This window comes from Pteropus medius, unplaced genomic scaffold, assembly GCF_902729225.1.
Source record: "Pteropus medius unplaced genomic scaffold, Ma_sr-lr_union100, whole genome shotgun sequence".
Lineage (NCBI taxonomy): Eukaryota > Metazoa > Chordata > Mammalia > Chiroptera > Pteropodidae > Pteropus > Pteropus medius.
This window is the reverse complement of record NW_024344240.1, coordinates 9,369,042-9,384,061: the sequence shown is the minus strand read 5'-3', so window position 1 is coordinate 9,384,061 and position 15,020 is coordinate 9,369,042. Positions and strand designations below refer to the sequence as shown.

At 32.3% G+C, this 15,020-nt stretch overlaps 1 protein-coding gene across 7 annotated transcripts in view; it reads right to left on the bottom strand.

Annotated features, from left to right (window-relative positions):
• The window catches only part of LOC120607253 (suppression of tumorigenicity 18 protein), a 261,461-nt gene that overhangs the window by 81,103 nt on the left and 165,338 nt on the right, over positions 1 to 15,020 (bottom strand). For all 7 annotated transcript variants that reach the window (XM_039868954.1, XM_039868958.1, XM_039868953.1 and 4 more), the window contains one exon: positions 13,220 to 13,250. In XM_039868954.1, the coding sequence (XP_039724888.1) occupies positions 13,220 to 13,250 (31 nt within the window). The remainder of the gene's footprint in view (positions 1 to 13,219; positions 13,251 to 15,020) is intronic.

Here is a 15,020-nt window from a genome sequence, read left to right as displayed (position 1 = left end):
GTCTAGGAGTCTAAATTCTCTCTATTCTCTCAGGGACAACCTGGAAGAACAGAGTTTACTCTGTGATTCTCACACAGGGGGATAAAGATGGAGAGCAGCACTCAGGGGCAGAGTGCAATCATTTCCTTATACAAGTTTCACTCCCCTGGCCCTGATTTTAAATGAGTCCCTAGAGACACATTCCCCATTCTACCTTTGAGAAGCATCCCCATGTGCTTCTCCCCTACAGATGAAGTGAGTTTTCACACCTCAGGTTGAGAAACACTGTGAGAATATTTAAAGAAAGCCCTCAAACTATTCTTCCTTATCTATACTTCTTTGTACCTGGCTGCCCAAGTCTATTTCTTCTAAGTGTTCACATGTCCAGCAGTGGCTTTATCATATTTTCTTGTGGCATCAAGCTTCTTCTGTCATAGACTCACTTGTCTGATCCCATCACATAAGCAACTCAGAAATAGGCAATATGAATTTCTTTTCCAGCTTTGTTTTCTCATCCTGACTGAAAATGACCAAATGAGATCAAGGGAGAAGCTAACAAAATTAAGATCACCTCACTTTTATATTTGATACTTTCATAAAATATATTTGTAGAGGAAGACACTTATAGGCAATAGAAAAATGGATTGGAAGTGATTATAGCTAGAGAAACCTGGTTTGTAGTTAAGGGGTCAGTGTAAGCTTTGCTGGCTGAACAGTCTTGACTTTAAAAGGACAGAACTAGCAAAATAATCTAAGAATTTAGATTGCAGAAAAGTTGCAGTCCCTTTAAAGATGTTATGGAGAATCAATATATGAAATAAAAATTCCTTTATAATGAATTATGTTATCTATTCTAAAAATGAACACTGGTAGACAATATAAAATAAAATATTTCTCAAGTAACATCATGTACTAGGGATACAATGGTGAATAAAAGAGACTTCTTGTCCTTAAAATGTTATCAGTATATCAAAAAGGAAGAATTATATATGATTAATTAAAGATTTTTTTTTATAGTTTGCTCCCTTTTTTATTGTTTCCCCAGCCAAACTGTACACTTAAAGGGAGGTCTGCTTTCTTTTGAATGGGTGGACAGATGAATGGATGAATAATGAAATAACAATGATTCAAAGTAATAAATGCTCTAAGAGAAGAAAAGAAGTGCTTTGGGTACAAAATGTAAAAAAAAGTATTAGTCAAACTGGAAGGTTGTGGGACTAATTCAGGAGGAGATGACATTAGTCATTAGCCTTAAAGGATAAATACATATAGGAAATGATGAAGGAAAGAATTTTGCAAGGAATAGCTTTAACCAGTTGAGATGGAAAGAGTGTTTTATAAAAAGAAAAAAAAAAGAAGTATCTTTAGGCATAGGATTTCCTGGAGAAAACAGTATGGTGAGGAGATTGGAATAACAAAATTTGGGGGTAGGATTCCTAGACAAAACTACTTTCTCCTACAAAGAGGAGTCAAAAAAGGAGAGAGATCAAGCAAAAAAATATATATGTATCAAAGTGAAAAGGTGGCGAAGGAGAAGCTTAAAAGCAAAGATGAACTCAGAAGATATGTTTGAATACAGCAAGAGGTTCAAATTTAGCTATACTTTGAGATGGGGGAGGTGAGTGGAGCCAGGGAAGTAAATTTAAATATCAGAACTGAAAGTGTTATATAGAAAAAAGTTTCATTAGTCAAGAGGGCAGCAAGACTTAACATTTGAACACTTTTCCAAGGTCAGACAGCTAGTCACTGATAGGTTCCCCAGAAGCTAGGGCTGCTATCATCCCAGTGTTCTTTCTACCACATGAACCAGTCAAATTCTAAGTGAGAATTTTTGTTAGAGTTACAAGAAGCCACCCATTGTAAGGAAATATTGAAAACAAAAAGAATGCCATGCTTTAGTTGTAGGAAGTTGATTTGCCAACATCATGGGATAGAGTTATTTTAAGTCATGCTTTAAGCAGAAAAAATATTACAATATGTCAGAAACATTGTTTGCAAACATATAATATAATTAGAATGGGACGTCTAATGGTTATAGTTTACTTAAAAGATAACAGCAAAAAATTAAGTGTTCTGTTTAAGGATTAAAGTTAATGCATTCCTTCAAGGAAAATTGAGGAGAAATAAGACATAGTGTTAAATAATTTTGTGTTGTGTTAGAGATGCTGAAGAACACATTAGAGTGAGAAAATATGAACTAAAATAACAAATAAACGGTGAAGTGCTGAGCAAGTTGAAAGGAGCCTCAGCATATCGGTTACTAATTTGTTAAAGTGGCGAGACAGTCATGTGATATATTTATAAGTTGACAGATTTTGGATTTTGTTTAAGACATACTTATTAAATATTCTGAAAATACACTCTAGGTCGGAGGTCCCCAACCTCCAAGCTGAAGACCGGTACCGGTCCGAGGCCTGTTAGGAACCGGGCCTCACTGCAGGAGGTGGGCAGCGGGCTAACAAGAGAAGCTTCATCTGCATTTGCAGCCCTTCCCCAGAGACAGCATGACCACCTCAGCTCCACCTCAGATCATCAGGCATTAGATTCTCATAGCAGCACCGGTCTATGGTGTCACAAAGGTTGGGGACCACTGCTCTAGGTGACTAGAGAGTCATCTATAGATACACATAAAATAGTGTTTTAAAAGTGTCCTTACATAAATTCTCTTCTAATAGTCTGCGAAAAATATTTGAGAAAGATTTAGTTAATTTCAAACACTTAAAGGAGGTCAAATCAAAGACTTGCAGAAGAGCAAGGCTTGTGCTTTTTGCTACACTATGTCAAAATTGCTTGTTTGAACTTCTGCTACTTTTCATCAAACAGAAATGCAAACACTCATTAACATTAACCCAAGAATTCACAGACCAAGAAAATTAGAAAGAAATCCAGACCCTCGACTTTTCTGCCAATCAAAACCATTGAATATTAGCAATGAAAGGTTTTTCCAAGTAGAGAAGAAGCTAGTGCTTCTCAAACTTTTATGTACATGTTAGTAGCTTAGAAGTCTTGTTAAAATGCAGGTTTAGTAGATCTGTGCTGGGCCTGAGAGTCTGCATTTTTAATAAGCTCCCAGGGGATATCGAACATGATGAAACTCTGCTAAAATGAGGAGAGAAACATATCCCAACTGAAATAACAGAACAAAACTTCAGAAAAAGAACTGAGTGAAATGGAGACAAGCAATCTACCAGATATAGAGTTCAAAACACAAGTTATAAGGATGCTCAGTGAACCTAGGGGAGTCTAGATGAACTCAGTGAGAATCTTAACAAAAAGATAGAAACCATAAAAAAGAACCAGTCAGAAATCAAGAATACAATAATTAAAATAAAGAATACATTAGAGAAAATCAATAGCAAATTAGATGAAGCAGAGGATCAAATTAGCAATCTAGAAAACAAAGTAACATAAAACATCCAACTGGAACAACAAAAAGAAAAAAAGAATTAAAAGAAATGAGAATACTTTAGAGGACCTCTAGGATAATACCAAGCATACCAACATTCTTATCATAGGGGTACCAGAAGGAGAAGAGAGAAGCCAAGGAAGAGAAAATCTATTTGAAGAAATAATGACTAAAAACTTTCTTTACCTGGCAAAGGAAGTAAAAACAAGTCCAGAGAGTGCAGAGTCCCAAACAATATGAACTCAAAGAGACCCACATAGCATAATAAAAATGGTTAAAGACAAAGAGAGAATCTTAAAAGTAACAATAGAGTTAGTTATGTATTAGGTAACTTCCATACTGTCAGCTGATTTCTCATTGGAAACTTTGCAAGGTAGAAGAGAGTAAAGTGAAATATTAAAAGTGATGGAAATCAAAGAACCACAACTAAGATTACTCTACCCAGCAAGGCTATGATTTGGTTGCTCCTACCAGGAGAGAGAAATATTTTCAAAGAAGAGATAAACATTTTCCCAGACAAAAGAAAAAAAATAAATAAGCTAAAGAAATTCATCACCACTAAACCAGTATTACAAGAAGTGCTTAAGGGACTTCTTTAAGTAGAAAAGAAAAAATAAAACATATAAATCAAAAAATATTGGAAAGGAAAAAATTCTCACTGACAAAGGTAAGCACTTAGTAAATGTAGTGGAGATCAACTAACTATAAAGCCAGAACAAAGGTTAAAAGGCTAAAGTAGGAAGATCACGTGTAATTACAACAATAAAGTAAGGAATATGCACAAACACACACACACAGAGAAAAAGTAAAAAAATAATGACCAAAACATCAATGTGGAGGGGGTGAGTAAAAATCATAGCTATTTTAGAATGTATTCAATCTAAAGTGATCATCAACTTAAAATAAACTGCTATAAACACAGTTTAGTATATATAAAGCACATGGAAATCACAAACCAAAAATCTATGAGATCTTATACAAGAAATAAAGAGAAAGGAATCCAATTAATGACACTATAGGAAGTTATCAACATGCAAGAAAAGAGAGCAAGAGAATAAGAAAAGAACAGAGAAAGGCAACAAAAATAATCAACAAACAACTAATAAAATGGCAATTACTATATACCTATCAATAATTACTTTAAATGTCGATGGACTAAATGCCCCAATCAAAAGACATAAGGTGGCTGAATGAATAAAAAAAAAAAAAAAAAAGCCCCTTACATATGCTGCCTACAAGAGACCTACTTCAGATCAAAGGTGCACACATAATGAAAGTAAAGTGATGGAAAAAGATAGTTCATGAAAATGGAAAAAAAAAAAAGTCTGAGGTAGCAATACTTACATAAGACAAAATAGACTTTAAAACAAGGGCTGTAACAAGAAATAAAGAAGGCCATTTAAAAATGAGAAATGGATTAATCCAACAAGAGAATAAAACTCTCATAAACATCTATGGACCCAAAGTAGGAGCATCTAAATACATAAAGCAAATATGGACAAAACTTAAAGAAGGGATAGCAGTGATGCAGTAATTGTAGGGTACTTTAATATCCCATTGACTTCAGTGGAAAGATCATCCAGACAGAAAATCAACAAGAAAACAGTGGCCTTAAATCAGACACATTAAACCAGATGGATTTAATTAATATTTTTAGGACATTTCACTAAAAAGCAGAAGAATATACATTCTTTTCAAGTATACATGGAACATTTTCCAGGATAGACCACATGTTAGGCCACAAAACAAAACTCAATAAATTTAAGATTGAAATCATATCAAGCATCTTCTTTGATCACAATAATATGAAAGTAGAAATCAATAACAAGAAGAAAATTGAAGAACACAAAACTCACGGAGGCCAAATAACATATTACTAAACAGTAAATGGGTTAGCAACCAAATCAAGGAAAAAATTAAAATATACCATGAGACAAACGAAAAGAAAAACACAATAACCCCAAAATTGATGAGACAGCCAAAGCAATTCTAAGAGGGAAATTTATAGCAATACAGTCCTACTTCAAAAAACAAGAAAAATCTCTGATAAACAATTTTATCTTATACTCGAAAGAACTAGAAAAAGAACAAAGCCCAGAGTGAATAAAAGGAAGGAAATAATAAAGATCAGAGCAGTAAGAAAGAAACAAAATAGATTTTAAAAAACAATACAAAAGATCACTGAAAGCAAGAGCTGGTTCTTTGAAAATATAAACAAAATTAATAAACCATTAACCAGATTCATCAAGAAAAAAAAGAGAGAAGATCCAAATAAATAAAATCAAAAATGAAATAGGAGAAGTGACAACCAATGGCATAGAAATACAAAGGATTATAAGGAGAACAATTATATGCCAAAAAAAAAAAAATAGACAACCTGGAAGAAATAAATAAATTCCTAGAAACATATGCTCTTCCAAGGCTGAATCAGGAAGAAACAGAAAATCTGAAAAGACTTTAACTACTAAAGAAATCTAATCAGCAATCAAAACACTCCAAAGAAACAAAAGCCCTGGACCAGATGGCTTTACAGGTGAATTTTCTTAAACATTCAAAAAATTAATACCTATCTTTCTCAAACTATTCCAAAAAAAATTGAAGAGAAGAGAAAGTTCCCAAACTCATTTTATGAGGCCTACATTATCCTGATACTGAAACCAGACAAAGACACTACAAAATCAAAACATTGATGCAAAAATCTTTAGTAAAATATTAGTAAACAAATTCAGCAATACATTGAAAATATTATACACCGGGGTCAGGTGGGATTTATTCCCAGATGTAAGGGTGGTTCAATATCTGCAAATCAATAACGTGAGACATCACATAAACAAAATGAAGGATAAAAAGCATTTGATCATATCAAAAGAGGCAGAAAAAGCATTTGACAAGATTCAATATCCATCTATGATAAAAACTCTTAGCAAAGTGGGGATAGAAGGAACATACTTTAGCGTAATAAAGGACATACAGGATAAAACCACATCATACTTAATGATGAAAAGCTGAATCTTTTTCTTTAGGAACAAGAATAAGACAAGGAAATCCATCTACTCTTACCACTTTGTTCAACATAGTATTGGAAGTCCTGCCACAGCAATTAGACAAGAAAAAGAAATAAAAGACATCCAAATTGAAAGGAAGAAGTAAAATTGTCATTATTTGCAGATGAAATGATACTATAAAAGAGAACCATAAAGAATCCACCAAAAATCTATTAGAACTAATAAATGAATTCAGTGAAGTAGCAGGATGCAAAATTAATATTTATAAACTGGTTGCATTTTTATACACCAAAAATGAACTATGAGGAAGAAAAAAAATTAAGAAAATAATCTCATTTACAACTGCACAAAAGAGAATACATTACTCAGGAATACATTTAACTAATGAGGTAAAAGATCTGTTCTCAGAAAACTACAAGACACTGAAGGAAGAAATTGAAGAAGATACAAATAAATGGAAGCATATACTGTGTTCATGGATAGGAAGAATTAATGTCGTTAGAATGTCCATACTACCCAAAGCAATCGATGCAATCCTTATCAAAATACCAATGACATTTTTCACAGAACTAGAACAAATTATCTTAAAATTGATATGGAACCACAAAAGATCCTAAATAGCCAAAGCAATCTTGAGAAAAAGGAACAAAGTTGGAAGTATCACACAACCTGATATCAAGTTATACTACAAGTCTATAGTGATCAAAACAGCATGGTACTGGCATAAAAACAGACATAGATCAATGGAACAGAACAGAGGACCCAGAAATAAACCCATATCTATATGGTCAATTAAGCTCTGACAAAGCAAGCAAGAATATACAATGGGGTAAAGACAGTCTTTTTAATAGATGGTATTAAGAAAACCGGACAGATGCATGCAAAAAAATGAAACTAGACCACCTTCTTATAGCATATACAAGAATAAAATCAAAATGAATTAAAGACATAGATGTAATATTCAAAACTATAAAACTCCTAGAAGAAAACTGAGGCAGTAAACTCTTACATTGTAATAGTTTTTTGAATAGATCTCCTCAAGTAAGGGAAACAAAAAAACAAAAAAACAAATGAAACTACATCAAACTAAAAATTTTTGCACAGGGAAGAAAACCATCAACAGAATGAAAAGATGACTTACTAAATGGGAAAATATATTTACTAATGATACATTACTAATGATTACTAATGATACATCTGATGAAGTGTTAATATCCAAAATATATAAGAAACTCATAAAACTTAACACCAAAACAAACCAAACAATCTGATTTTAAAAAATTGGCAGAGGACCTGAATAGACTTTTTTTCCAAAGATAAATACAGATATCCATTAGACATATGAAAAGATGTTCAACATTACTAATCACCAGGGAAATGTAAGTTAAAACCACAATAAGAAATTACCTCACAACGGTTAGAATGGCTATCATCAATAAATAAATAAACAAGTGTTGGTGAGAATGGGGAGAAAAATAATCATTGTACGTTGTTAGTTAGATTGCAAATTGGTGAAGCCAATGTAGAAAACAGTATGGAGTTTCCTCAAAAAGTTAAAAATAGAACTACCTATGAAGTATTCAGCAATTTCACTTCTGGGTATTTATCCAAAGAAATCCAAAACACTAATTTAAAAAGATATTTGCACCCTTATGTTCATCATAGCTTTATTTACAAAAGCCAAGATATGGAAGTAACTTAAATGTCCATCGATAGATGAATGGATAAAGAAGTGGTTCATATACACAATGGAATATTACTCAGACAAAAGAAAAAAGAATAAAACCTTACTGTTTGTAACAACATGAAGGGATTTTGAGGATATTATGCTAAATAAAATGAACCAGACAGAGACAAAATACCATATGATTTCATTTATACACAGAATCTAAAATACTAAATACATGAACAAACAAAACTGAAACAAATTTATAGGTATAGATAATATTGAGATGTTTGCAGATGAGAGGGCTGTTGGTGAGATGGGTGAAAAAGGTGAAGGGATTAAGGAGTACAAATTGCCAGTTACAAAAAACAGTCACAGGGGTATAAAATACAGCATAAGGAACATAATCAATAATAATGTAATACTTATGTATGATGTTAGATGGGTACTAGACTTATAGCGGTGATTACTTCGTAAGTTACATAAATGTTTAATCATTATGTTGTAGACCTGAAACTAACAGAATATTGTATGTCAATTGCAGTTGAAAAAATTTAGAAGAAGAGGAGGAGAAGGAGAAAGGGGAGGAAGAGGAGGACGACGACGACGACGACGTGCTGTATTCGCAGTTATGGAAGATAATACAGTGCAGGGGGTAAGAAAAGGCATGGGATGAGTACTGGACCACAAGACAGGACCTAAGTTATGCCTTTGATTCAGTCACGTATTAGTCAAAGACTGTGTGTAAAGCATTTAACATCCCTAAACTAGGCTCATAAAATAAATGTGGATAATGTCATTTGTCCTGACTATTCTACAGCTGTGTGGAGCCAATTGGACACCGTACATATTTCAACAACTCACTCAATAGGCATCTATTGCAGGCCCACTCAATAGCGGATTCAATGTTAAATGCTACAAAAGTATATAAGTACATAAATATATGATAGCACTGTAGTTAATGGAATTTACTTGTTGAACAACAAACTTTATTTTCATTCTTCTTGAAAGTCTTCCTAATATATTTTAAAATACTTTCTTAACATAGTAAGTAAACAAAATTATTTCTCTGGAATGATTAAGTTGTCTCACGCCTCAAAATTGTATGATCAATACCAGCCTCACCCATCACACAAGGTGTGGATGAAGAAGGTGGAGGAGAGTGGGCAACTGGATAGTGACACTTTAGACATTCCCTAAATAGATACTTCCCTTGTTCTAAGTTTTTATTATTACCTTCTTTGGTTATCAGTCTCACTTTTCCTTCAAAGTGGCTTACAGAAAAACACATTTTCTTAAAGATACCAGTTTCTTGGATTCTAATTTATAGGTTTGGCCATAATATTTAGAAAGACATGTTGCTAACATAAATACAGTAGGTATGTCATTGAAATATCCAAGACATGTACTGAAGACTGCATTTGGAAATCATAGCAATAAAAAAAAAAAAAAGAGATTTTTCTCTCTTCTTTTATCCAACCTTGTGATTACAACTACTTATTTCTTTTAACCCTGCTGATAGATTTATGGAACACTTGATAATAGAAATCAGTTTCTTTCCATTCTATTTTTTTTAGTTGTCATCTCAAATATGTGCAACAATAGTTCCAATAAAATCACAGCTATTAAGGAAACTTTATACTAAAAAAAATAAATTGGGAAAAAAATCATTACGTAAAATGTCTGATGTAAAGGCTATAGTGAATGAAATAAGATAGAAGAAAAAGGAGAAAGCCTTCCATCTAAATCTATGTTACAAATTTTTCACATTGATTAAATGTTGTTATTAAATCTATAGTTAATGGATTAAAGTTTCCAAGATGTTTAACAAGTTACATATTTAACATATTACAAGAAAATGCCAGATGATAAGCTTTTAAATGAAGGAACAAATTATATAAAATAAAATAAGGTATAAAAAGACAACTAAATTAAAATGTTTTATTACAAAACTTAAGCCAACAAATTAGTAAACAGCAATAAGATCATAAACAGACAGTGGGATTTGACTCTAATATACTTAGTAGAGTCTTGAATTCATTTGTGTCTCTAAGTAGTCACATAGGAAAGCCATTTCAGAAGCTAGAATATATTCTCTTAATTAGAGGAGAGGGGCTGGACTGGTGTAAAAACACTTTGCCAATGCATGAGACAATTACCAATATTAGGAGATGCAATAGCATGAGGATCAGAGTAATGATAATAAAAGAAATAGGCAAAGATAATACAATTGTCATGATTTAGAAAGACACAAGAGAGCTTTTTCAACACCACCTGTAACCTGAATTGTGTTGAAGGAAAGGCTGGAAATGCTAATAAGGAATATGATTAAAGGTGGCCCTGTGGTTATAAATTGCTTTTTTAATGGTGATGATAGTAGCTGACATAGAGTATAATAAGAAGATGAGAATGTCACTATCAATTTTTATTAGTGTCATGAACAATATACAGTTTATTTAAATTAGCTTCATTTGTATTAGTATTTTTGTAAGTGGTAGCTCTAGAAGCAATAACATGTCCAATGCATTCTAAAAAGAAAAACTAAATAAAGTTGCCAGTGTTCTCTACAAAAAAGCCATAACTTTTATGCTGGGGAAAATATGCCACATTTCCTAAGATACTCAAAATTCAGGCATATAACCAATTCTGGATTATAGATTGAAAAAAATCTGAGGAATAAATTGCAAGAGCAATTGTAGCAAATGGATAAAGTTCTATAAAACTAAAAAGACACTAAAGTATAACCTCTATACATATAAACTTTTCCACACATAGAGAACTTTCCCACAAGATTTGCATAGAATAATAACTAGGGTCTATATCTGAATCAACATAAACCATTTAAGAAACAACGTGGGACCTATTCAGCCTAACCATGGTCATTCTGTTGAAAATAAGCAATTATAAAATTAGCAATAATCAGTTAGCAATTTTCATAAACTGATTTTTATTATTAAAATAGGTAAAATAGTTTTGTTTATGAATTTCCTCAGCGATTATCATTAGCTTTCTGAGTTAGTCTAATGACAAGTTAGGCAAAATTAAATTTGATAAAATAATTTCTAGAGAATTAGAAGAATAAGAAAAATTATTTTTAATTAAAATATATTCTTTGAATTTCAGAAAACTAAGCTTTGAAAGGTATACCATTTGGGTTAAAGTGTAGAATTTTAAAATCCAGCTGCTGAGGACATGAACAATAAATCTTTTTTTTTTTTAATTTATTTTCTAGACAGTTAGTATTAACTGCGTATGAGAGAAAGCATAGCCTGGTAGCTGAGAAGTTGGTCTCTGAGAAAGAAGTCTGGATTATTTACTAGTTGTGAAATCTTTGACTATTTACATAAACTTTATTTTCACTTTCTTCATCTGAAAATTGGAAATCTCATAGTTTCTACCTTGTAAGATTGCTGTGAAGTTTAAATGAGACAGAGTGATGAATAATACCCAAGTTTCTGGCACACAATAAAACCTCAATAATATCAGTTTTATTATAATTATTAATGCTAATAGAGTGCTTAAATAGTCATTTTTATTTTTCCAGAAAGTTTATATTAAACATTTCCTCCCCACAAAGTTGCTTCTCTCTGCTACTTCCTTCCATTTTTTCTATGAATTATATATTTCTCCTTAGGGCAAAGCCCTATGGTTATTCCTTCAGCATTCTCTTTTTCAAGTTATTTTTCAAGACACATCGCTCAAAATCCTATTTTCTCCCTCTGAATAGTTTGAATCCCTAAAAAGACTGACTAAAAATACAGTTACTTCACAATAAAACACAGTAAAAACACAGGCAGAGGACCATGAGTTTTGAGGTACCCTATTTCTACTGTAGACCACTAGAAAACCATTCCTTGAGATGCCAAAGATCTTTGAGCCCTTGATAATTTTAAACTCCTCTTGATCATTCTGCAGGGGACATAAAGTCTCTAAACTGGTAAGAATTTTAAATGAGAACAGATTTAATAAACAAGAATTTAAATGAGCCAGACAATTCATTTACTCCTGCCCCCGTGTGGGGGTGTACTATATGTTCTGCTCTTATAAAGTAGTTTAAAATCTAAAATTCTCAATGACAAAATTGATAATGTAGGCAGGACCATGGATTCCCTACTAACGAATTTACACAAAGAACATCAGCGTGAAAGCTTGTCCTCAATTCTGATAGATATGTGTTCTACTAAGTAGGTGAACCAACAATGACAGAATGAATCATGTGGAACACAGAAATAATTAAGATAGCTCTGCTTCAGAAAATCACAGAGCACAGTTGTTTGGAAAAATAACTATGTAAACTGATAACATATATATTATGAATTTCAGTGTGTATCAGACATTATTACACATCCTCCAGTTTTCAAACATTTTCCTAAGAAACAAATATAGACCACTGTTGTTTTTATAAGGGTAGATTAGATAGTGGATTTGGGTCTTTCTGGGTTTGCGATAGCAAATTTAGAGGAGACAAGGGACTTACCTTGTTCCTGACACAATTTCACTAAAAGATATCATCAGTGCAGAAAACGTATCATTAGTATGTGTTTCTATTTAAATATGTACTTTAAAAAACTATACCTCACAAAGATATTGTGAAAGAAAATCTACTTAGAGTTTATTCTGCAAAACCCATTAAAGTGGACTTTTCAGAATATTACCTGAAGTGCATTACAGGAAATGCTTGGATCCACCCAAAAACCTATCAGTTACATTATTTTCAAATGTCTACATTAAAAAAAAATCATGTGGTTACTTGATAGAATTATCTAATTATTTTAAAAAGTAGAGGATTTAGGATGAGTCATCCATTAATCAAGTTCACAGATAAACAGCTCAGTTCTTCAGTGCATAAACAAACCACATGCAAGTTGTGCATACACTCCATGGAGAAAAGTGAAAAATTACTCACATTACGGCAAAATATTGCTGTTTTTTGTTATCACAATAGTAGCTTGAATTATTTTGGTTATCAATAGTTTCTCCTTTCTCCTTTTCTTCGGTGTGTAGACAAAGGCTATGTGAAATAAGCCCATTGGCTTATTCCTCGTACTAAAACAGGGATTCTGAAGCTTAAAAAGTACAAAACGTTCTAATAATTAAATCAAGTCAATATTAGAAAATATCGTAGGGAAATATTTGCCCAAATTAATGTAGGGCAAACCTTACCTGAGCTCCTGGATTAAAGAATCCATTGGCACTGTTGAAAAAAAAAATCAGTTTATAATTTTGAAAACTACGATTGAAACTTTTCAGCCATCTAGAGATAATGATCAATAAATGGTTAGTACAGACTCCACTTAATTTCCCACAGGATGGATTAATCTTTTCTGGTTCTGGTTCTTTGGACAAATGAATATGGCCCAGAACAGATAATTCTAGATGTAGTGCCTTAGGTGACCTTGGGAACTTGACGTCATGAATTGGACTTTCCAAATATCTGTCTTTAGAGATTCATTAAACAATTACAGGAGCACAAAGGACTTGAATTATTTTTTTTTTAAATCAACTTAACTAATTTTATTGTTCATAGAAAAATTTTCAAAAGAATCCTATTTACATTTTTGTTGACATTAAACAAATTTATAAATAAAAGCAGCAAAATTTTTACGAATAAATATGCCCCAAGATTTTGTTCCATAAACTTTACTCACAGAGAAAGAGAAGATTAAGCTTTACCCATGTTAATATCAACATCATTTTTAAAATAAGACATTTATAGAAAAAAGAGCTTTGATTTTTCTGACTGAAATGATGGGAACTAAAGAAGTTCATGTTTATAAATACCTGCCTACACAAGGATAAGCAGCATATTGAGAGAGACAACACGTGGTTTTAAAGATTACTCATGCTACATGAGAAACAGTTGTTTCATTTCTTGGAGAACATTTTGGCTCTATTTAAGAGTGTATATGTATGTGCCAAAAGAATTCGAAGTCCAAAAAGAATTGCAAATTAAAAAGCCACATTTTAAAAGTATGCTAGAGTAATGTGTTTTTAGGAATCTAAACAAGAGATTCAAATAATCCAAATACAGTCCCTAGAACGCTAATATTTATGGCATGTGAGCTTATCCTAAATAATGGTAAACTGTTTTTCTTAAACTTGTATTCTATTGAAAATGTTGCTGAATAAAAACCTAATGTTTAGGAATAACTGCATTCCAAATATTAGACTATCCAATGCAATTACTTTAAAAGTTACTTAAACTAAAACTGGAAAATAATATAGTGAAACATTTCTGTTTAGGTAAAGCTCCATATCTTGCACAGTATTATTCTGCATTTTGGTTATCATGGTTAATAATAACCATGGCTACATTTTAACTGAAAAAAGTCATCCTGGAATTTATTGAAAATTTTAGAATTCTGGACTTTACTCAAACAGGAATTATTTACCTTGACTACATATATAAGCATGGTTAACTAAAGCATTCCATTTGATTCCACCTGTAAATCTCAAAACATTTCCAAAATATTGTACAATTGCTACCTGATTCAGCTCCTCTCAGCAACGCTGACCGTGAGAAGACTGAGATGAGGAACAGTTACCTAGAGTGTTTTCAGAGGCCACAGTGAATCTACAGTTTTCCATTTAGAATTAAGGGTCACAAAAATATAGCTAATTATAATAAACGTTATTTTCCTTAAGGGGTATTATTGCCAGTCAATCCTGTTTTCCAGATGTTTAGATCATCAAGGGCCTGTTTATATTTCAATATTACATTACCATCTGTTGGTTACAAAAAGGGAGGGATAACCGGCAAGTTAAACCTTTCAAACATTTCTTTTCAGAGCTGCCGGAAATTCCCAGCAGGGATAGTTAAAAAACAAACATCATCATTTTACTTGAACTAAGTTTAGATTGGGAGCCACTAAACCAGATAACATAAAAATCAAAACCTGCTTTGGCAATAAACTAACAATTTGGTCTTTTCCCTTGGCCATTAAAGGTCACTTCAAAAATTTGA